Genomic DNA, 24349 nt, shown 5'->3' with positions numbered 1-24349 from the left:
GTATATTGGCTGGTCATGTCCCCTGTATATTGGCTGGGTCATGTCCCCTGTATATTGGCTGGGTCATGTCCCGTCCCCTGTATATTGGCTGGTCATGTCCCGTCCCCTGTATATTGGCTGGTCATGTCCCGTCCCCTGTATATTGGCTGGTCATGTCCCGTCCCCTGTATATTGGCCGGTAATGCACAGATGTCTGCCCTTTCCCCTCTTCCCTGGCACAGCACCAATATATGTATCCTGAAATACTGATGAAAAGAATGAAGTGTGTGAGCTCACTCACTGCTACTCAAATTATTTGGATGGCAAATTCTGATAATGGTTTTGTTCTGCAGGTCATGAGTCAGGAGATCCAGGAGCAGCTGCATAAGCAGCAAGCTGGTATTGCTGAGAAGCAGAAGAGTGTAAAAGAGGATCTGGACCAAGTGGAGCCGGCTGTCATAGAGGCTCAGAATGGTGAGGTCCATAGTGATGTATTACAGCTGTTTACCCACCTTCCACGCCCGCCTCTGCGTTCCTTTATCCCCTTGGTGCCAGTGCCTCCTGGCCCTTTAAGGGCCTTCAGATACCGGTGGTGGCGTTTAAGATCATGTGACTGCCTTGATTGGCTCACATGAGCTGAAGTTTTCTATTGCCCACCGGCAGCGTGCTCTTGGCACAGCGGTTTGTAATTATGGGTTTGCAAATATGCAGCCGCAGCGCCAAGATCCACCCACCAGGAGGCTGCATATGTGGGTGCCGTTGGCGCCAAGAGGGTAAATAGTTCAAAATGCCCAGAGGTCAGGGAGAATTGGTGATCATGTGACCGCCAGCTCCCATACTGTAGCCTGAACTGAGAGCTGTCAGCAACAGCTCAGTCTGTGGTGAGCCCACAGCCAGATCTCAGCACATAAAGAACAGCAGCCCACTGCACGTGTCGGTGGTTTTTTTTTTTTTTTTTTGGGATTAAAGCCCAACTTTAACCAAAATTTTACATTTTTCCTTACTTTATGCAACATCTCCTGGGTTTTTCTTCCAATCGGTCTTCCTAGTAGGGGAGACGGTCTCTCACTTTTTATCCTGGTAGTCACACAGGAGGGGGAGGGGGGGGTGGTTTATCCCGATCACCACTTAACCCATGCTGGGGATAAGTTTAAATCAAACCTCTTTTTCCCTTTTAAGAGCCATCAGCCAACACTCGGGGGTTTATTTACTAAAGCTGGGGAGTGCGAATTTAGGCTCACTTCTGCATATAAACCAATCGGCTTCCAGGTTTTATTACCAAATCTTAACTGAACAAGCTGAGGTTAGAAGCTGATTGGTTTCTATGGTGAAGGGAGCCTGATTTTGCGCACTCCAGCTTTAGTAAATTAACCCCTTGTTGAGAGCCGCTGCACTGCCATCTTGGGTCCTCACTAATCTGGAACCAGCCAGTCCTCCTGGATCCTCATGTGATCATGTTGGTGGTTATGACTGGCGACCACATGTAGGCTGGCAGCTGCACTGGGGAAAAATCTGCAGCGCCCGGTGTTTAATGCTGTAATTGTCACATTACAGTTTAAAAAAAATTATGTTTTACAACAGGTTTTTTTTTAATTATTTCTGCATTTGTGAGTATATAATACAATTAGCATGGGTTTTAATAAAATAAAGGCCATGAAATAAAATGTATTACCTAGATGTGCAAATAAGTCCTACAGAGGTATCGCATTAACAAATCCAAGTGGATGCTGCAGAGTTTGCCCTGGGCAGAGGTGACTTCTAGGCGGAGGGGTAGATTTACTAAAAGCAAATAGGCTGTGCTGTTGCTCCAGAACTTGGCAAATTAACAGAAGCTCTGCTGACTTCCAGCATGCAATGGTGTGCAAGCAATAATGCTGTTTATTGTCCTCGCAATTTATTAAACTCTGGAGCAAGTACACATTGCAAAGTGCACAGTCCATTTCTCTTTAGTAAATCAACCCACAGAGGGTTAAAACGGATTTTGGTTTTAATTGGAAGAAAGTTTTTTTTTTTTTTTTTTTTTTTTCTTTTGTTAGAAGCTACAGAATATTTTATTGAAAATGCAAGCCTAGATTTCCTATTGGTTGTATATTCATGTCAGCACTTATTAGAATAGTTATACTTATGATTTTCCATAATGAATGTTCTAATCAAATTTCATCATTTTTGTTTTCTTTCCTTCCGTTTTTTTTTTCCCTGTCCTTTTTTTGATTTTCTATCTCTCGCTGTCCTTTTTTTTGATCTGCTGTGATCGCATCTTCTGATTAGCTGTAAAATCAATCAAGAAGCAGCACCTGGTAGAAGTCCGTTCAATGGCTAATCCTCCAGCAGCAGTGAAGCTGGCATTGGAGTCCATCTGTCTGCTGCTGGGAGAAAGTACAACGGACTGGAGACAAATTCGTTCCATCATTATGAGGGAAAACTTCATCCCGACTATTGTAAACTTTTCTGCTGAGGAGATCAGGTGAATAGATAAGTTTTGTGTACAAACTGCTGCTGGGGGGAGGAGAGGAATTGTTCATAAAGGAAGTTATTCAAAGGCCGGGGTGCACTTCAATATGTGGCATTCAGAGGGGGGTGCACTTCAATATGTGGCATTCAGAGGGGGGTGCACTTCAATATGTGGCATTCAGAGGGGGGTGCACTTCAATATGTGGCATTCAGAGGGGGGTGCACTTCAATATGTGGCATTCAGAGGGGGGTGCACTTCAATATGTGGCATTCAGCGGGGGGTGCACTTCAATATGTGGCATTCAGAGGGGGGTGCACTTTAATATGTGGCATTCAGAGGGGGGTGCACTTCAATATGTTGCATTCAGCGGGTAGATGCAATCATTTTGTGCTCCTCTGTAAAATAATTGGCTTTATCCCGATCTTTGCAGGATTCACTTCATACAGTGATTTTTGTTCCCCTGTTTATAGGCTACAGCGGGCCAATTGAATTAGGCATCAGATTGTAAGGTATCGTGACCCTATAGGCAACCTTGGCACTCCAGCTGTTGGGAAAACAGCAAACCGCATGAGAACACAAGACTGAGACCGCCACAGGCATGTTCCCAGGCTGAGGCATGATGGGATTTGTAGTTTTACTGCAACTGGAGTGCTAAGGTTGCCTTCCCCTGCCCAAAACACTTCAACAGATCTAGAAAGAAAAACAAGGGCACACCTGCCTAGCACATTGCCTCAAAATAAAACCGCTTTCCGAAAAGTGCAAATTCACACTCACAAACAAAGAGAACATAAAAGCATATCAACAATGTTGCAGCATCTGTGTTGTCTTACCACAGTAATGAAATCCTTGCAGCGACTGGCTAACGTGTTTGGAGGACCTGCCTTTTCCTCAGAGCCTGAGGAAAAGGCAGGTTCTTGAAACACGTTACCACAGTAATGAAGTCCTTGCGACTGGCTATTGTGTTTCAAGGACCTGCCTCTTCCTAAGAGCCTGAGAAAAAGGCAGGTCCTTGAAACACATTAAGACAACAAGAGAAGGGCGCACGACCTTGTGCATTACCACTAAAGTTTATTAAAATCAAAATGGGTAGCGTAAATTATACTCGCAAATATAGGATATGTAAAAGCATGTAGGAAATGGAAACCACACGCCTCCGAAAGTATGGCTTTCGCGTTTCGAGGGAGAACCCTCTTCCTCAGAGCAGTGGCAATTTTGGCTCTGAGGAAGAGGGTTCTCCCTCGAAACGCAAAAGCCATACCAGGTCTTTGAGGATTCCATTAAGTTATCTAGCAGGAGAGAAGTGTTCTGGAGGTGTGTGGTTCCCATTTCCTACATGCTTTTACATGTCCTATGTTTGTGAGTATAATGTACGCTACACATTTTGATTTTAATAAACTTTTTAGTGGTAATGTACAAGATCGGTGCGCCCTTCTCTTGTTGTCTTAATGTGTTTCAAGGACCTGCCTCTGGACCAGGCTCTGAGGAAGAGGCGGGTCCTTGAAACACGATAGCCAGTCGCAAGGACTTCATTACTGTGGTAACGTGTTTCAAGGACCCGTCTCTTCCTCAGGCTCTGAGGAATAGGCGGGTCCTCAAAACACGTTAGCCAGTCGCTGCAAGGATTCATTACTGTGATGAGACCACCCAGATGCTGCAAAAACATGGTTGATATGCTTTTATGTTCTCTTTGTGAGTGTGAATTTGCACTTTTATAAAGCCGTTTTTTTATTTTGAGGTAATGCGCTAGGCCGGTGCACTCTTGTTTTTTCTTGTTCCTGGCTTATCTGGACATCCCCAGTCTTGGGAGGGCAGCAAGGGAAGCTCTATATTGGATAAGGGGCATCTAAGCCCTGGGAGAGCTGCTTTGTGTGAGGCTCACCTTCAGGCGCAGGAGAGTCTTGGAGTGTTTGGAGACTTCAACAGAACTATTTGAAGATTGCAGAAATCTTTTTACAAATGTTCTGTATGAACTTGTCATAGATACTCTTCTACAACCTGAAGCCTGTATGAACAAGTCCAAAGTCCACAGTGGCAATACCCAGCCAAGGACTTGGCAAGGAAGATCTCCCCGCTGTAAAAGCCTACAGATAACGCCACTTTGAACGCCCGGTCTGGTTGGAGTTGCTCAGTATTTGGATTTTCTCCTTACATTTCCTGGAACTGAAATTCCTTTTGCGGATCCCCAGCGGCAGTTTATGTTACTAACCCTGCATGTATGTTAACGCTGTTTTCACCCCCCCTTCATAGCGGTGAGCTCTATAAAAAGACAACACCTTGTTGAAGTAAAAGCAATGGCCAACCCTCCCGCTGCAGTAAAACTGGCCTTAGAGTCTATCTGTCTCCTCCTGGGCGAGGAGACGAGTGATTGGAGAAAGATCAGAACTGTTGTTCTCAGGGACAATTTCATCACCCAGATTATCAACCTGATCCCAGAAGATCTCAGGTATTGTCTTCTGTCCTCGGCTGTTCAGCAATCTGCTGCTCCCTTCAACAGAAACTACAACTTGCTTCACTTCCGTCTGCCCTCTGTTAAAGTGCGCATAACTCTCTTCCATGCTTTATTTTATAGCCCTGTCCTTCCTAATCCCTGCTGAATTTAATCTTTAAGCATCGGCTGCTCCTTCTTGCAGCATATTTTTTATTTTATTTTTTGGCATCAATTTGGTCCATCTGCAGGCAGGTAAATAAACAATCAGGTTCTGATCCCAGATGTAGAGCTGCTCGTTCACTCCTCAATCCGTGCGCAGCAAGAGAAGCCTGCTGGGTCCAGTGCAGACACTCAGCAAATGGTTAACGCTGAACTCCAGGCACCCCGCTAAATACACAGAAGGAATACATGCAAGATGGCTTTTATTTTTTTTTTTTTTTTTTTTGCATCAAGCAGGTAAACTTCTAATGTAGCTTCACTTCTTGAGCCAGCTGTATCCTAGTTTGGCTGCAGAAGTGGAGATACTTAAAGTTTACCGGCTTAATTGTATTACACGGATTCTCATGTCCCTTCTATGTACTTTCCCACATGCAAGTCCTTTACTATTCATTTAATCACCAATTTAGTGAAAGTTGTAGCAGTTTGATTAGTATGGTGTGTTACTGAAATATCACATTATTCTTTAGTTTATTTTATATATTTAGATAGATAGAGGGATATAGAGGTACATTATCTCACAATAAGTATTTATACATGGAGATCCAATCCCCCCTTATGCGAGCTACTGTAAGGGGGGGGGGGGGATATGATCACCATGTATAAATACACCCCTCAGATATTTGTAAATATTTTATTCTATCTTTTCATGTGACAACACTGAAGAAATGAGACTTTGCTACAATGTAAAGTAGTGAGTGTACAGCTTGTATAACAGTGTAAATTTACTGTCCCCTCAAAATAACTCAACACACAGCCATTAATGTCTAAACCGCTGGCAACAAAAGTCAGTACACCGCTAAGTGAAAGAGTCCAAATTGGGCCCAATTAGCCATTTTCCCTCCCCAGTGTCATGTGACTCGTTAGTGTTACAAGGTCTCAGGTGTGAATGGGGAGCAGGTGTGTTACATTTGGTGTTATCGCTCTCACTCTCTCATACTGGTCACTGGAAGTTCAACATGGCACCTCATGGCAAAGAACTCTCTGAGGATCTGAAAGAATCTGAATCTGAAAGAAAAAGAATTGCTCTACATGAGTGGTTCTCCACTCCTGTTCTCAGAACCCACTAACAGGCCAGGTTTGCAAGATAACTGAAATACATCCCAGGTGATATAATTTGCTGCTCAGTGATTGCAGTATTCTAGTCTGCATCTCTCCAAGGTAAAGCCCCGTACACACGCAACAAATTTCCGGTGACTGGTTGTCTGTCTTTTTGTCCAGAGTGGCGTCTGTTGGTTGGAATGTGCCTAGACTGCACACAAATTTTCCCACACGACAGAATTCTACTTCAGAAGTGATGTCATGTGTTGGTTTGCTTTCTTTGTGTTCTTTCATCTCTGAGCATGCCCAGACTTGCTCAGAAGATTTTTCCCCATCGAAATCTGTACTGAGACGAAAATCGGACGTGTTTTGATGGTCGACAAAAATGATATAGCCTGGACACCAGAATTTTTTCGGCCCAAAAGTCTGAGTCGGTTGTCGGAAGCACCATACTAACGAGCCGAAAATCGGCAGATTGGTCGTCGGACGAAAATTCCCGGCCGAATTTCGGCTCGTGTGTACGGGGCTTTATACTTAAAATCTGGCCTGTTAGTGGGTCCTGAGGAACGGAGTTGAGAACCACCGCTCTATATATAGATGGCCTAGGCTATAAAAAAAGATTGCCAAGACCCTGAAACTGAGCTGCAGCACGGTGGCCAAGACCATACATCGGTTTAACAGGACAAGTTCCACTCAGAACAGGCCTCACCATGGTCCACCAAAGAAGTTGAGTGCCGTGCTCAGCGTCATATCCAGAGATTGTCTTTGGGAAATAAACGTATGAGTGCTGCCAGCATTGCTGCAGAGGTTGAAGGGGTGGGGGGTCAGCCTGTCAGTGCTCAGACCATACACCGCACACTGCATCAAATTGGTCTGCAAAATTGGTCTGCAAATTGGCCAAGCATGTCTCCAGACCTAAACCCTATTGAACATCTGTGGGGATCCTCAAACAGAAGGTGGAGGAGCGCAAGGTCTCTAACATCCACCAGCTCTGTGATGTCATCATGGAGGAGGGGAAGAGGATTCCAGTGACAACCTCTGAAGCTCTGGTGACCTCCATGCCCAAGAGGGTTAAGGCAGTGCTGGAAAATAATGGCGGCCACACAAAATATTGACACTTTGGGCCCAATTTGGAGATTGTCACTTAGGGGTGTACTCACTTTTGTTACCAGTGGTTTAGACATTAATGGCTGTGTGTTGTCACTTAGGGGTGTACTGACTTTTGTTGCCAGCGGTTTAGACATTAATGGCTGTGTGTTGAGTTATTTTGAGGGGACAGTAAATTTACACTGTTATACAAGCTGTACACTCACTACTTTACATTGTAGCAAAGTCTCATTTCTTCAGTGTTGTCACATGAAAAGATAGAATAAATTATTTACAGAAATGTGGGGGTGTACTTACATTTGTCAGATACTGTATATATGTATGTGTGTGTGTATATGTGTATATATATTTTATATATATATATAGTGTGTATAGATCATTCTAATTTGTGTAAGGGTTTTTTTTTTTTTTTTTTGTTTTTTTTTTTTTTTTTTTTTATGGGTCTGGTAGCCCATATAGGACTTTTCCCCTGAAATGCATTGGATGTCCTGTACAGGGGACTTTAGGTTTATAAATTTGGTCAGAGTAGCCCCGGTTGCATGTGAGCCACCTACCCGGAGTCAGTGAGTTTTCCGAATGACGCCCGTCCCTTCAACTAATCTGTATTCAGTATTGAATTCCCGATGTCTCTTGAATTTGTCCCTTGAACCCTCCGGTCTCTTTACAGCCTAACAAAGTTGAATGTTTTTCTCTGCTAAGTCTGGACTGCAGCAGTCAGCTTTGACTTTGGCTCTCCCAGATAAATCTTTATTGCCGACCATTGACTCAGCACGAGAGAAGAGGCCCTGTCAGAATTTAGTAGGACAGTATTTCCATTTTGCAGCATTGCCCCCTTAGCACAGAAAACTGCTGCTGTGTAGGTGCTGCTCTTCTAGTATAAGCCTGACTTTTTTTTATTTGAACCTTTTTAGTGATGCTATTCGGGAGAAAATGAAGAAGAATTATTTATCCAATCCCAGCTACAACTATGAAATTGTGAACAGAGCCTCCCTGGCTTGTGGGCCTATGGTGAAATGGGCGATTGCTCAGGTAACGGCCAATGTTCTGCTGGTTTTATTTTGTGTTTAAGGGTTTATTTTCTGCAGGCAGAATTCCTAGTTTTTAAATGGCTTCCGTTATACTAATGAATTGCATTGAAGAGCTTTGGGGGAACAAGTCCTACTTTCTGAATGTATGGTGCCACAGCTTGCACGTTGCAATTCATGTGTGTAAATGGGGGGGGGGGGGGACAAAGCCTAATATTTGTCTGGTGCCAGTGTGGGTAAAAAAAGCAAAATATCCCTCGTTCATATGGGTGATTAGGACTGGTCTGCAGATTCAGTGGCAGGAATCTGTATTCTTGCAGCTGGGATCACTGTTGTGGCTGCTCTGCTTGTTTTAAGGAATTATAAATTGACAGCCGCCATGGCTGTCCAGGTAGATGCACATGCAACGTATACCTGTGGTTAGGGTGTGCGGATTCCCTGCCATTGAAACCCCTTGTATGTCCTGGATTGCCCGTGTAAAGGAGCCCTTGCACTTTGATGGCTCCCTTGTGTAGTAAGGGTGCGCTTGAAGCATTAATTGGCAATTGAACTTCCATTGTCCAGAGGCCATTTTGCAAACATCATAGCACTGGTTTGTATGATCCATATAAAAGACCCCAAGAGTATCGAGTCTGCAGTAGGAAGGTTGCCATTTTATAGGGGGAACTTGTTCCTGTACTATGCCCTCACCAATTTTGGTAGAACCCAGCTCAGCTCTTAGAGCAACCCCAACCTCAGAAAGACACGCTTGTTGGAATAAATTCCTTTTATCTTCCAACAGCTGAACTACGCCGATATGTTAAAGCGTGTGGAGCCCCTGAGGAATGAACTCCAAAAACTGGAGGATGATGCCAAAGACAACCAGGCAAAGGCCAATGAAGTGGAGCAGATGATCCGTGACTTGGAGGCCAGCATCGCCCGCTACAAGGAGGAATATGCTGTCCTCATTTCCGAAGCCCAGGCCATCAAAGCAGATTTGGCTGCTGTAGAAGCCAAGGTAAGATAAAATGGTGGACCCTCGTGTCTTATATTTGTTTGCTCTAATCCATGAGACATTCATACTTTCTATGGTGAAAGCACAAAAATAGTCAGGCACTCAAAACTCTGGGGACCTACGCCCCTTCAGTATTGAAAGACAATTGGCGTGTGGGGATCAAAAAAGCAGCTGTGTAGGAAATCGCACCAGGAGAGATGCTGAAACGTATAATCAAACCAAGGGTGACCACATATAAGCACTAGATGATCCCAAAAGGGTGATGGTGATGGCAGCACAGTCAAGGGTAACACCCTTTGTTGATGTATAGAAAATGTTTATTAAAAGAAGATATGCAAAAAACGTGTAAGACAATGGCAAGCCTAAAATTGAGGCTCCTGTTCTGCGGTATAAAGAGTGGAGGTGACTCAGTTGTGTATTCAGCTGTCTCACTGTGGAGGGCGTATTGGCAACCAGGAGGGTGCGGCAGTGCAGGCGGCCTCACTGTAGTCCTAGCCATGGCGATGGGGGGGTGTCCCGGGGGGGCAGAGAGGGAGACCCAGATCACCTAATGCCCATAATGTACGGCAAGGGGGAGTGTGAAGCAGTGGTGGTGTCTCCATGGCAGGCCCTGACCGGCCAAAGGACCCCTCCGTGGTGAGTTTGCACCAGGAGGAGAGCCCGACGTGATGTCAGACTCTCCGAAGGAAGCTGACCAAGAGGTTTGAGCCGCTGATGGGGAAGAGCTGAGACTGTTGGATCGCTGGAGTCAAAGGGGGGAGCAGAAGAGGCTTTCTACTTCAATCTGTTGTCCTGACGACTTGTTTCGGGCAGGGCCCTTAGGTCATGTGATCTCTACTCCCAGGGATCGGATCGAGCCTGGGCTGGCAGTGGTGTGAGGAGAATGGAGATCATATGACCTGAGGAAGGGCCCTGCCCGAAACATGTTGTCAGGACAACAGATTGAAATAGCAAGCCTCTTCTGCCCCTCAACCCCTGTGATCTCCAACAGCAGTCTCCCCTCTTCACCATCAGCGGCTCAAGCCTTGTCTTGGTCGGCTTCCTTCTAAGAGTCTGACGTTGCGTCTGGATCTCGTTCTGGTGCAAACTCACCGAGGGGTCCTTTTGGCTGGTCAGGGCCTGCCACAGAGATGCCTCCACTGCTTCACACTCCCTCCCTTCCTGTTCATCATGGGCATTAGGTGATCTGGGTCTCCCTCTCCACGTCCCCCTGGGACACCCCGCTATCTCTACGGCTAGGACTACAGTGAGGCCGCCTGCACCGCCGCCCCCTCCTGGTTGACAGCGAGTCAGCGGAATACGCAACTGTGATTCCCCTACTTTCTCGTTTTTATACCGCAGACTGGGGGTCTCCATTTTAGGCTTGCCATTTTCTTACACTGTTTTTGAATATCTTTTATTAAACATTTTCTACACTTCAACAAAGGGTGTTACATTATCCTTGACTTTGTGTGCGCCATCACCTTCACCCTTTTGGGCTCATCTAGTGCTTATATGTGGTCACCCTTGGTTTAACTATACTTTCTATGGTGTGTTTATATTTATTTTTTTTCCTGAGTAACTCCTCCTCTAAATGTTTTAGGATGAACAAATCCCAGCACAATTTTTTTTTTTTTTTTTTGGGGGGGGGGGGGGGCGGAAGTCACATGCAAAGGACCTGGGTCGGGGGGAGGGGAGGCAGACACATGCAAAGGACCTGGGTGGGGGGGGGGGGGGGGCGGCAGACACATGCAAAGGACCTATGTGGCCAATCCTTGTCGCATGTCTGAGCAAAAATGCTGATTTGTTGCAGTAGAAGTTTGAGCTGTATTGCCAAGTCGTATGAGGGTAACCATGGGCAATCATTTAAGGGGGTCCTGACATTGTTACTAAACACAGATATCTAATGGGGGGTGGCTGCATGTTTTGGCATCAGATGGACCAATAGCATGGCATGATACCCAATAGTAGCCAGTTACTAATAATTCTATAATACAATAGTATCCAGTTACTAATAGTACAATAATACAATAGTAGCCAGTTACCCAGTAGTATGGCATAATACGCAGCACAGTTTCAGACCCTAAAGATGGGCTTTTGTTCACCGCAAGGTGACCGTGGGTTTATTTTTATAGAGGGGTTTAATGTATCGGCACTTGCTCCACTTAATTATCTTTCAGCTTTTATAGATCTGATTTGAATTTCAGGTGAATCGTAGTACTGCACTTCTGAAAAGCTTGTCTGCGGAGAGAGAGAGGTGGGAGAAAACCAGCGAGACCTTCAAAAACCAGATGTCCACCATTGCTGGCGACTGTCTTCTGTCCGCAGCTTTCATCGCCTATGCCGGATACTTCGACCAGCAGATGAGGCAAAACTTGTTCACCACCTGGTCTCATCATTTGCAGCAAGCCAACATCCAGGTAATATACTCCACTCAGTCCTTTTATTGCTTAAATGCTGGTGTTACAGAAAAGAGAATTTCATTTGTTTTAGGCCAGGTTTACACCTCAGCATTTGCTGTAAAATTGTATTTTTGTGGCATGGTACCATAATGCAAGATTTGGGAGCTTGCAGTACATTCATTTTTGGATGGCACTCCAGGGCACCACAATGGACCTGCGGTTTTAACACCATGCATGGATATCAACTTTTTTTTTTAAGTTGTGCTGAAAAAAATAATGGGTTCAGGTAAGATGTTTTTTTTTGTTTTTTTTTTTTTTTTTTTTTTTTTGTTTTTTTTTTTTATTTTAGGATCCATTGCAGTGCTATGACAGCCTGTTCACAATGTATTGGGTCAGTTTACAGCAACGCACTTGCATGATAGAATGATTAGATACCAGAATGATCTGAATCTGCCACACCGGCTTTACTGTGCCTTTTTACATATTTAGTTTTCTTTCTTGTCCATAGTTCCGCACAGATATTGCCAGAACAGAATATCTGTCCAATGCAGACGAAAGGCTTCGCTGGCAGGCCAGCTCCTTACCTGCGGATGACCTGTGCACTGAGAATGCCATCATGCTAAAACGATTCAACAGGTACGTCTTTTCTATTCAGAATACTTGAGAGCAACCCATTTCTGGTGTCTTATCTGTTGTATAGTTGGAGAAATTTCAGGTATGAACTATTTTTCTTTCATACTTGCATTATTCCCATTTTGGACCAGTGTAACTGTGTATATTTATATATACCAGGCCTTTCAAATCTTGGAACCAGAATGTATTTCTGCACTTAGATGTCAAATATTCAGACTAAGATTTCTGGTTTAAAAGCCATTCTAAAGCCCTAACTTTTTTTACCTTGATGCATTCTTTGCACTAAGGTAAAAACAAGTTTAGAAAAGTGTAGGGATAGACCTTAGAACAGATATTTTCACTCTTTCTTTACTAATATCACAAAAAATGAGCGCAAAGGTGATCAAATACCACCAAAAGAAAGCTCTATTTGTGGGGGGGGGGGGGGGGGGGGGGGGAATGACGTTTGGGTACAGCATTGCATGACTGCGTAATTGTCCGTTAAAGTCACGCAGTGCCAAGTTAAAAAAGTGGCCTGGTCATTGAGCAGCAAAATCCTCTGGTCTTAAAGTGGTTAAATTAAACGGACAACTGTCAAAGCAGGGACTGATGATAGTAGAGATAACAGTCTGGTCAGAATAGACACAGACAAACTACTTGTAGATGCAGTCCAACAATTTGCAGGAATAGTCAAAAAGCATAGAAGACTAATCTGTTCATCAGGAACCGGGTGAACGTCCAGCAGTCTGCTTAAGCACTTCTAATAAGGACAGGTGTGTTCTGTAGCATGACCTGAGCTTCTATGTGACTACCAGCAAGTAGTGCAAGGCTTAGCCCTGTTTTTTTTCACCACCATCCCACAGGTGTTTAGCTGAGCAGAGTTTTAAAGTGGTTGAAAAGGCACAAGTTTGCATTTTGTGCATAAAGGTAAAAAAACATCTATGTGCAGCAACCCCCTCCCCCCCCCCCCCCCCCCTTGTTTATCTGAACCATTTTTTTGACCCAGTTGCACGTCTGTAACAACTCTTCTCTCTCCTCACTTCTGTTGCTCACTTTGCTGGGGCACAAGGGGCCATTGGCTCCCAGTGCTGTCAATCTAAGCCAGTGTCTCTCAATAGATGCAGCAGCAGGACTCGGGAGTGAGCATGCACAAGGGCCCCCATGGGCGTGAAAAGAGGAGGGTTTTGGGGCTGCTATATGCCAATTCCAAAAAAAAAGTTTGCTACCACTTTATATTTCTTATGAGTTTTTCAATTTACATAATGGACAATTTAGAACATGATAGACGGGAGTTTGTATAACAAGTGTTAGAGGCAGTAATGTGTCATGGATTCAAAGAATGCGATACTGTAGATCCAGGAGGGTCCTCACCACATTCCATACCAGAAGTGAATATGGGATCAGATGCTGCAATCCCATGTGTGTGTGTTCCAGGTATCCTCTGATCATTGACCCATCAGGCCAAGCAACAGAATTCATCATGAACGAATACAAGGACCGCAAGATCACCCGCACAAGCTTCCTGGATGATGCCTTCAGAAAGAACTTGGAAAGCGCTCTGCGTTTTGGAAACCCATTACTTGTCCAGGTGAGGTCAGATCTCTCAAACTGAACAAAGGTTCTTCTGACAGTACTGGTCCAATTGGATCCTTCCTATTCTCTGGTAGTACTGGTCCAATTAGATCCTTCCTCTTCTCTGACAGTACTGGTCCAATTAGATCCGTCCTCTTCTCTGGCAGTACTGGTCCAATTAGATCCTTCCTCTTGTCTGGCAGTACTGGTCCAATGAGATCCTTCCTCTTCTCTGGCAGTGCTGGTCCAATTACATGGCAAGGACGGTGGTCCTCTTCTATTGTACTGAATGGTGATCTGTAATGAGGAGCTCTGTAATATGTAATGACCCCGGAGCTGTGTTTAGAGTGGTAATATATTGAACCCAGTCTGCTGTAATACAACTTATTATTCCCCACACCCCTTCCTGTAACACGGCTGCACATAAGTGGGGGCTGCAGCGACCACCAACTGGAACCGTGAATAGTGAGAGCGAGAGAAGTCACCAGCACACCATGGATCTCCACAATGAGTCCAAAGCTTTTTTTTTTTTTTTTTTTTTTTTTTTTTTTTAGTGATCACATTGCAGCAAATATCAATGTTTCAGAGCCTCACAGGACCCTTCAGGCATATGTGCCCAATAAAGAGGCTCTGAAATGTTGATATTTGCTGCAACTATGTGATTGCTGAATAAAGTTTTGGACCCATTGTGGAGGTTCATGGTGTGCTGGTGTCTTTTGCTCCCTCTGCTGTAATGTCGCCATGGTGGGGGGGGGGGGGGCTGTGACTGGGCTTAGAGGAAGTGGGTTGACTGATGCTTGCTACCCTTTAGGACCGCTATTAGGGAAAAGAAAGTCCTGCAGGGGTCAGCTAAATGTTTGTGTAGTTTTACTTCCTACCACTAGGTGACTTTTTGGTTTCTGATGTTTTGTAAATGTTTTTAATTCCTCCCATTTTAGGATGTTGAAAGCTATGATCCAATCCTGAACCCTGTCCTGAACCGAGAGGTCCGTAGAACCGGTGGCAGAGTGTTGATCACACTGGGAGATCAGGACATTGACTTGTCCCCATCCTTTGTAATATTCCTCTCCACCAGGGATCCCACGGTAAGTAACTGCACAGGCGGCTTCTGAGAAATGACGCCTTAGATCAGTGGTCCTCAACTCCGGTCCTCAGGGCCCACTAACAGGCCAGATTTTAAGTATTACCTTAGGGAGATGCAGACTAGAATACTGCAATCACTGAGCAGCAAATGATATCACCTGGGATGTATTTCAGTTATCTTGCAAACCTGGCCTGTTAGTGGGCCCTGAGGACCAGGGTTGAGGACCACTGCCTTAGATGGCTCCCTTCCTGATGTCTTACTGGTTTTATCCATTTTATTAAAAGGTGGAATTCCCGCCAGATCTGTGCTCCCGTGTAACATTTGTCAACTTCACTGTGACTCGCAGCAGTCTGCAGAGCCAGTGTCTGAATGAGGTCCTGAAGGCAGAAAGACCTGATGTGGATGAAAAGCGATCCGATCTCCTTAAACTTCAAGGTGAGCTCAGGCTTGTACTGATTGAGTGAAACGGGACGGATGGTGCGACTTGTCATGCAACGTTGGACATCAGAGTTGCATGACCAGTTGTTTCCCAATGATAACCATTCATATATGTGAGACTTAAAAAGTTCCTGCGGCTTCAAAAGTAATTCATGCACTACGTTGGTCTGACTTTTCATGCAACTTAAACGTTGCATGAAAGTCGTACCTGAGCATTATTCATGCAGCTGTGAAATAGTTGTCCATTATCACTGGTTAATGCCAAAGTCTTATCCAAGTCTCACCCATCCAAAGTTTTGCTCCAAAGCCGGCATAACTTTAGAGTCGTACAAGTGTACTGCATGTCACAAGGTAGGGTTCAACTACAGCTACTTTGAATTGAGTGGCAGCATCCCATCTATTGAAATCAGGCTTACAGAGGGAGTGTCTGTTCTAGGGATCAACCGATATAGTTTTTTCACTACCGATATTTTGGTCATCGCGTTTCGGCATCGGCTGATATTTTCGTACATTTAATTAAAAAAATGTGTTTTTTTACTTGACAGGTACTGTTGTGGAAGGATCTGGGGGTCTAAAATACCCCAAACCCCTCCTCTGCACTTAAAAACATTCAAAACGCCAAGTCTGGCTGGCTGTTTGGAATCTGGTGCAGAGTACCCAGAAGTGATGTCATGATATCACTTCCGGGTGTTTGCATGGAGACCTGATCAGAGCCGAATGCGGCTTGGATCGGGTCTTCGGCGGCCATGCAGGCTGGTTGCCCGGATCTCCCGGTGGGATGGGAGACCCGGGCGATGTCTCCACTGCAGGCATCACTCCAGTACAAGCACTTTCCCGAAATATCGGTCATCCTTGGTGGCCGATTCCGTTATATCGGGGAAAGTGCCTATCGGCTTTGCCGATAATCGGTCGATCCCAGTCTGTTCTGTTGGCTGATGGAGAGGTACTTGGTGAATGCAATGTACATGTGATATGAATTGTACAGTAGAGGATGCTTTTACCAGTTTAGAGGTTGTTGTGCAGGGAGAGAACTGGAAATAACGGTGTTCTTACTTTCCAGGTGAGTTCCAGCTCCGCTTGAGACAGCTGGAGAAATCTCTTCTTCAGGCTCTCAATGAGGTCAAAGGTCGCATACTGGACGATGACACCATCATCACCACTTTGGAGAACCTAAAGAAGGAGGCAGCCGAGGTCACCCGCAAAGTGGAAGAGACGGACATCATCATGCAGGAGGTGGAGACCGTGTCCCAGCAGTATCTGCCCCTTTCCACTGCCTGCAGCAGCATCTACTTCACTATGGAGTCACTCAAACAGGTGAGGAACTGCAGCCGCCTCCGTGTATGACGGTGTCACATGCAGGGAGCAGGGACAGAATCCCTCTAGTGTTTTAGCTTTGTAAGTCAGCAACATGTACAGTTTTTCACTTGAAAGTAACTTTGTGACACGACCAATGCACTCGGTTCCGTATTTTGATTACTGTTTGACATGTAGAGTCTTCCTGTAGTGGTTTATTTGTGATTCTTTTCTCCTCCGTTGGGCCACCCTTCATGTCTGCATGTTTTTAGTAGTTTTTGGGTGCTGTCGCTATTTAGAATGGTTCCAACCAAGGGTTGTCAGAAACGTCCACAATGGGAACTAAGGGAGTAAATTTATTATTCCTAGATATATTTTTTTAGCATCTGCTCCTGAAGTAGCAATATGGTCTACGAAACGCGTCGAGCAATGCCTGATGCCTTTTTTTGTGTTGAACATACCTAGTTTACTTGTACAGTATTTATTATCCATGGTTAACCTACCTTCATATTCCAGTTCTTTAGCCCCTCATACTTGTCCCCCCCCCCCCCCCAAAAGCCTGTAGTACTGTTATGGGGTAAATGGAGCCACAGCAGGTAGAGGGGGGTAAACATCCAAAAGTGTCAGACCTGAAAGACTTTTCAGACCACTTTATCTCTTCAGGAAAGCAGGACCCGTTAGATCTGCTGTACCCGTGATCCATGAAGTGTAATGATTTAATTTGTTTTCTTGGTGTAGATCCACTTCCTGTACCAATACTCCCTGCAATTCTTCCTGGACATCTACCACACTGTGCTCTATGAGAACGCCAACCTTAAAGGCATCACAGATCACACTCAGCGTCTCTCTGTCATCACCAAGGACCTCTTCCAGGTACAGTGACCCCCCCATCTTTTATAATGTCCGGCCTGATGGTATAAGATCCCGGTTATCGTCCTCTGATGTATGATCTCCCTGATCCCTGCGATATGGAACTTTTTAATTGGTGAAACTTTCATACTTTTTTCCAGGTGGCCTTCAACAGGGTGGCCCGAGGGATGTTGCATCAGGACCACCTTACCTTTGCCATGCTGCTGGCCAGGATTAAGCTGAAGGGAACGATTGGGTAATGTTTCTGTGTTTTGGTTTTTTTCTTTCCCTGCAGGTTCGGATAATTTTTACACCAAAGCTGAACTCCAGCTTTTACAATACTTTACATCATTTGTTTGGGCCATCTAACAAACGGACCTTCCCTCGCCAACATGTGAGGCTGCTGGATGTGCGGTGTTCAGTGTAGCTGAGGCTACATACAGCAAACTGCATTGTGTTCCGGGTTGGAGCCGAGACCTCTTGTCTCCTATCCAGAACAGAGTCTGGCACTAATTATGTATTCTAGTCATTAACCACTTCAGCCCCGGAGGATTTGGCTGCTCAAAGACCAGGCCCTATTTTTGCGATTCGGCACTGCGTGATTTTAACGGACAATTGCGCGGTCGTGTGACGCTGTACCCAAACAAATTTGACGTCCTTTTTTTCCCACAAACAGAGATTTCTTTTGGTGGTATTTGATCACCTGTGCGATTTTTATTGTTTGCGCTATAAACAAAAAAAGAGCGACAATTTTGAAAAAAAAAACAATATTTTTCACATTTTTTTTATATGAAATTCCCCCCCAAAAAATGTAAAAATCTAAAAAATTTTTATCATTTTAGGCCAATTTGTTTTCTACTACGTTATTGGTAAAAAATATCGCAGTAAGCGTATTTTGATTGGTTTGCGCAAAAGTTATTGCGTTTACTAACTACGGGAAAGATCGGGCAGTCGGCAAGTGGTTAATACAAAAGCTTCCTCTGATTCTGACATCAGCCCGCCCCCTCTGACATCAGCCCGCCCCCTCTGACATCAGCCCGCCCCCTCTGACATCAGCCCGCCCCCTCTGACATCAGCCCGCCCCCTCTGACATCAGCCCGCCCCCTCTGACATCAGCCCGCCCCCTCTGACATCAGCCTGCCCCCTCTAACATCAGCCCCACCCCTCTGACTCTTGACTTCTGATGGTGGTTGGGCTCTTGACATCCCATGTAAAGGGTGTAAGGGGATGTGGGGTGCTCTGGACATCTAATCTTACAGATATAAGCGGCCCTTTGAGGGCAACCGTAATGCTGATGCGGCCCGCAATGAATTTGAGTTTGATGCCCCTGCTCTACTATGTTCTGGATATGAGAGACCGGAAGTCTCAGCTGTAACCCGGAGTACAGTGCGGTTTGCTGTTTGTAGCCTCAGCTACACTTTATACTTCACATCCAGCGGCCTCCCGTGTTGGTGAGAGACCTCAAGCTGGAGTTCAGCTTTGAATCGGACCTCCTTCGGTCTTGCATGGTTGTACAGCTCCTGTCCTGCACTGAATTTAACAGATTTCACTGCACACTGTGAGCTCCTCTAAGTGAAAAGCTCCCAGGTGCTGTGCGGTGTTCAGGGAGTGTAGTTTTCAGGATGGCTTCCATTGCTGTTGAAGTAACCAGGAAGTGTAGTTTTGTAGATGGGCCCCATTGCTGTTGAAGTAACCATTTTCTATCTGTTCATTCAGGGAGCCGACCTACGATCAGGAGTTCCAGCACTTCCTCAGAGGAAAAGAGATCGTCCTTGGTTCCTCCTCTGTGCCAAAAATCAGCGGCCTGTCGGAGGAGCAGGTGGAGGGCATGGTCAGACTCTCCAATCTGCCTGCCTTTAGGGATCTTATAGCCAAGGTGGAAGCTGATGATGTGAGTATACTGGAGGCATCCTGTGTGCAGACAGTGATCTCTGTCTACATTTCCCAATGCAAAGTGATCTACATAGAAAGCTTACATGGATTTTTTATTTTTTTAATTCCCCTTTACAGCAATTCTGCATCTGGCTGGAGAGCAGCTCTCCGGAGCAGACCGTGCCGTACCTATGGAGTGAGGAGAAGCCTGCTAGTAAGTGTCCATCATTCATTGGGGGGGGGGGGGGACAGGTCAGTAAGTGTCCATCATTAATGGGGGGGGGACACACACCACACAGGTCAGTAAGTGTCCATCATTCATTGGGGGGAGGTCCATACATAGTTACATAGTAGGTGAGGTTGAATAAAGACAATAGTCCATCCAGTTCAACCTGTGTAGGTGTGTGTGACTGTAATCATCTAACATAGCCCTTTATCTCCTGATCCTTGAGATGTAAGTCTAAGAGTCTTTTGAAAGTCACAATACTACCCGCAGAAACCACCTCTTGTGGTAGACAATTCCACAATCTTGTAGCCCTAACAGTAAAGAACCCCCCACGTTGCCTGAGGTTAAAACGCTTCTCCTCTAATCGCATTGTATGTCCTCGAGTCCTCATGCAATTCCTTCGAATGAACAGCTTTTTTTCTAAGCTGAGATCCCCATTAAGATATTTATAAATTGCTATCATGTCCCCTCTCAGACGTCTCTTCTCCAGGGAAAATAAATCGAGCGATTGCAGCCGCTCTTCATAGGTAAGGTCCTCCAATCCCCTAATTAGTTTAGTTGCCCTTCTCTGGACTCTCTCCAGCTCCAACACATCCCTCCTGAGGACTGGCGACCAGAACTGGACAGAATACTCCAGATGCGGTCGGACCAGAGTTTTATAAAGTGGAAGGATTATAGTCTTATCTCTGGAATACATCCCTTTCTTTATGCATGCTAATATTCTGTTGGCTTTGGAAGCTGCCGCTTGACATTGCATGCTGTTGCCTAATCTATCATCAACCAAGACTCCCAGATTTTTCTCCATTTTTGAGTCCCCCAAGGGTTCCCCTCCTAACGTGTATTGTGTTTTTATGTTTTTGGTCCCCAAGTGCAAAACCTTACACTTCTCCACATTAAACCTCATTTGCCATGTCGTTGCCCACTCCGTAATTTTGTCCAGGTCATTCTGTAGGATATCTGCTTCATGCTGTGCAGTTATTGCCCTGCCCAATTTTGTGTCATCTGCAAAAATTGATAACGAACTACTGATCCCGTCCTCAATGCTGTTTATGAATAAATTGAACAAGGTTGGTCCCAGGACTGAGCCCTGGGGCACCCCGCTTACTACCTCAGACCAGTCTGAGTGTGTGCTGTTTATTACCACCCTTTGGACACGGCCTTTTAGCCAGTTCCGTATCCAAGAGCAAACCCTGCTGTCGATACCTGCAGACCTTATTTTATAAATTAAGCGCTTGTGGGAAACTGTATCAAACGCCTTAGCAAAATCCAAGTACACCACATCCACTGGTCTGCCCCTATCTAGCTCACAGCTCACTTCCTCGTAGAATGCTAAGAGATTGGTTTGACAAGAACGCCCATTTGTAAACCCGTGTTGGTTACTACTGATGATGTTGTTGTCTTTAGCATACTCTACGATATAGTCCCTTATCATCCCCTCCAGAAGTTTACATACTATTGATGTCAAACTGACAGGCCTATAATTTCCCGGGATATGCCTCTGGCCCTTTTTGAATATCGGAATCACGTTAGCCTTCCTCCAATCCCCTGGTACATCTCCTGTCCTAATACTGTCAGCAAAGATTAGGAACAGTGGTCTAGATATAACCATACTGAGTTCCTTGAGCACTCTCGGATGTACGCCATCCGGGCCTGGTGATTTGTTTGTGTTAAGTTTATCCAGTCTTTCCCTGATTTCACCCTCTGTTAGCCATAGTGGCAAGTCCTGTGTATTACTACTAACCATACAGTCATGGTCAGTGTACCCCTCCTTTTCCTGCGTAAAGACTGACGAGAAAAAAGCATTCAGCACGGTTGCTTTTTCAGTGTCCTCTGTAACCATCCTCCCATCATCGTTAATTATGTGTGCAATATGCTCTGCCCTAGTTTTTTTGCTGTTGATATATTTAAAGAATTTCTTTGGGTTTTTTTTACTATCCTCCGCTATTTGTCTCTCAAAGTTGATTTTAGCCATCTTGATTTCGTGTTTACACTTCTTATTTTCCTCCTTGTATTGCTGGAAGGCCGATACTGTGCCCTCTGATTTATATTTCTTGAAGGCCAATTTTTTTCCCCTAATAAGTTTTTTAACGCTACGGTTTAGCCAGCCAGGTTTGGCTTTGTCTCTTCTAAATTTATTCCCCATAGGAATGCACTGCAAGATGCCTTTGCTTAATATGTTCCTAAAGCATTCCCATTTTTCCTCAGTGGTCAGGGATCCCAGGGTTTGGTCCCAGTTTACCCTTTCCATCATTGAGTACAATTTTGGAAAGTCTGCCCTTCTGAAGTTTAGGGTTCTTATGTTCCCCACTTGCCTTTTTATATTGTTATTTATACTAAATGTGATCATCCTGTGATCGCTAGAGCCCAGATTGTCCTGGACTCCTACCTCCGAGATTATGTCTGGGTCATTAGTGATCAATAGATCCAGGATAGCATTCTCTCTAGTAGGGGAATCCACCAACTGTGACATGTAGTTATCCTGTAAGGTTTCCGTGAATAGACGGGCCTTCTGTGAGTGTGCAGTCCCCTCTTCCCAGTCAATGTCGGGATAATTGAAGTCCCCCAATATGATGACTGATCCCAGTTTTGCCGCTTTACCTATTAGTGCTAAAAATTCCAGCTCTACCTCCTCCCCTTGGTTAGGTGGCCTATAGCAAACCCCCACAACTACTTTTCCCTTATCTTCTTCCCTATCGAGTTCAACCCACACAGATTCTAAATCCATGCTCATCCCATCCGTAATGTCACTCCTTTCTAGCACCTTTATATTGTTCTTGACATAGAGACATACCCCTCCCCCTCTTTTTCCTACCCTGTCCTTCCGGTACACAGAATACCCTTGGATATTTGCCAGCCAGTCATGTGAGGGGTCGAACCAAGTTTCTGTTATTCCCACAAGGTCTATGTCCTCCTCATGTACTAACATGTCCAACTCATCCATCTTATTAGCTAGGCTCCTGGCATTAGCATATACCCCTCTTAGTTTTACGGAAGTTAAACGTGATTGGCGGTTATGTTTATTTTTGTTTGGTCTGCTGTTTTCCCGCACAGACCCGCCAATTGATGTTGTTGACCTAATGTCGCTGCTGACCCTACAACTGCCTTCAGTCCTCTGCTCCCTCCTGACTGATTCTACTTCTGAGCCCTCCCCCCCCCTCTTTGGTCATTGAACAGCCACGCACATTACAATACCCCTGGCATCACTTAGATGGCAGGAATGATCCAGGCGTGTGTACTGTGCATGCATCCTGCAGTGTACATAGAAAGTAAAACTTGCTAAGAGTCCACCACCAAAAATACTGAATTCTAGCATTTTTTTTTATTTTGTAGGATTAACTGCCGGTTCACACTGTTCCGACTTGGCCACCTGACAAGTCGCGGTCCATGCTGTGCAATGGTTCCCGTTCTAATAGGAGCAACTCAAGTCACTCCGACTTGGATAAAGTTTCCTGCACCTTTTTTTTGCAAAGTCGGAGCGACTTGCATTGACTTCCATTATGAGAAGTCGTTGCAAGCCGTGGTGCACGGGGCGACAGCATTAGTCGCCCGAAGTCGGGTCGGATCAGTGTGAACCGACACTTAAGGTAGTACATAAAATCTGGTGGGTCTTAAATGCCAGTTTTGGATCTAGTGGGAAAGGTTAGAACTAGTGATCGACCGATATTGTTTTTTTTTTTTTAATGCCAATACCGATATTTTGATCATCTGATACCGGTATCGGCCAATATTTTCACAGGGATCTGGGGGTCTAAAAGGCCACAAACCCCCCTCCTCGGAACTGAAAAGTATTAAAAATGCAAAGTTTGGCTGTTTTGAATGCTGTCAGTGTTATTAATTTGGTGCCAAGTACCCGGAAGTGATGTCATGAAATCACTTCCGGGTTTTTTACATGGAGACCCAATCAGAGCCTAATGCGGCTTATATCGGGTCTTCTCTTCGGCGGCGGTGGAGGTAGGATGCCCAGGTCTCCCGGTGGGATGGGAGACCCGGGCGAGCAGCGGGATGGGGGAGGGGGGGGGCATCCCCCTCCTGCTCCTTGTAATGACAGCCGAGTGACGTCTCAGTCACATCGATTGTCATTACAAGACAGCCAACCCTCGGCTATGGACGCCGGTACCGGGGTGATGCCTTTAGCTGCAGGAATCACTCCGGAACAGCACTTTCCCGAAATATCGGTAACCTCAGGGGCCGATTCCGATATATCAAGTGCATATCGGCCCCCGATATATTGGCAGTGCCGATAATCGGTCGATCCGTAGTTAGTACCTCTGTCAGGGGCAAGTGATCTGTATGTCCTACTCAGGATGTTTCCTTACATTTAGTGAGAGGAAGTCTGCTCAATGCCCCAGAATAGAAAGAACGTGGGGGCAGATTACATTGCAATGGGGGGGGGGGGGGGGGGTGCAGATTACATTGCAATGGGGGGGGGGGTGCAGATTACACTGAAATGGGGGGGGGGGGGTCCCTTTTCTCAAACATTGAGAATTTTGGTTTGCCTTGCTGCTTTATAATCATTGAATCACACGAACACACACTGTGAGAAGTTAACAGGTTATAGCTTAAGGTGAGGCTTTAAGTATCTGCTATGGCTGTGTGATTGCGCCAAATTACAAAGTAATGAGTATATAAAGAAATTACATTTAATATGTGAAGATTGTTGTCATTCGCTTCTGGAAGAGAATTTTCACCTTAATTTCATCTACAACAGGAATCTTACCCAAGCCTCTCCACAAATGGCAATTCTTAATATAAAAAGAGACAAATTTCCACCCCGATATAG

The 24349-nt window shown here is 45.2% G+C and overlaps 1 protein-coding gene across 3 annotated transcripts in view; it reads left to right on the top strand.

The window, feature by feature from the left end:
- DYNC1H1 (dynein cytoplasmic 1 heavy chain 1) overlaps positions 1–24349 on the top strand; it is a gene marked incomplete at its 5' end in the record, with an annotated part of 112337 nt that overhangs the window by 69722 nt on the left and 18266 nt on the right. For 2 of the 3 annotated variants that reach the window (XR_014226067.1, XM_082275241.1), the window contains 14 exons: positions 333–453; positions 2248–2443; positions 8135–8252; positions 9030–9245; positions 11429–11641; positions 12132–12259; positions 13670–13823; positions 14746–14892; positions 15176–15326; positions 16390–16643; positions 17361–17495; positions 17633–17727; positions 19188–19362; positions 19482–19557. Coding sequence is in view for 2 of the 3 variants with exons in the window: in XM_082275241.1 (XP_082131367.1) it covers positions 333–453; positions 2248–2443; positions 8135–8252; positions 9030–9245; positions 11429–11641; positions 12132–12259; positions 13670–13823; positions 14746–14892; positions 15176–15326; positions 16390–16643; positions 17361–17495; positions 17633–17727; positions 19188–19362; positions 19482–19557 (2179 nt within the window). Of the gene's footprint in view, positions 1–332; positions 454–2247; positions 2444–4678; positions 4875–8134; positions 8253–9029; positions 9246–11428; positions 11642–12131; positions 12260–13669; positions 13824–14745; positions 14893–15175; positions 15327–16389; positions 16644–17360; positions 17496–17632; positions 17728–19187; positions 19363–19481; positions 19558–24349 lie in introns of all 3 variants that reach the window. The other variant, XM_082275242.1, reaches the window with a different exon arrangement.

Source organism: Pelophylax lessonae, assembly GCF_965119305.1.
Source record: "Pelophylax lessonae genome assembly, chromosome: 13".
Classification (NCBI taxonomy): domain Eukaryota; kingdom Metazoa; phylum Chordata; class Amphibia; order Anura; family Ranidae; genus Pelophylax; species Pelophylax lessonae.
This window is presented reverse-complemented; position numbering and strand designations above follow the sequence as displayed.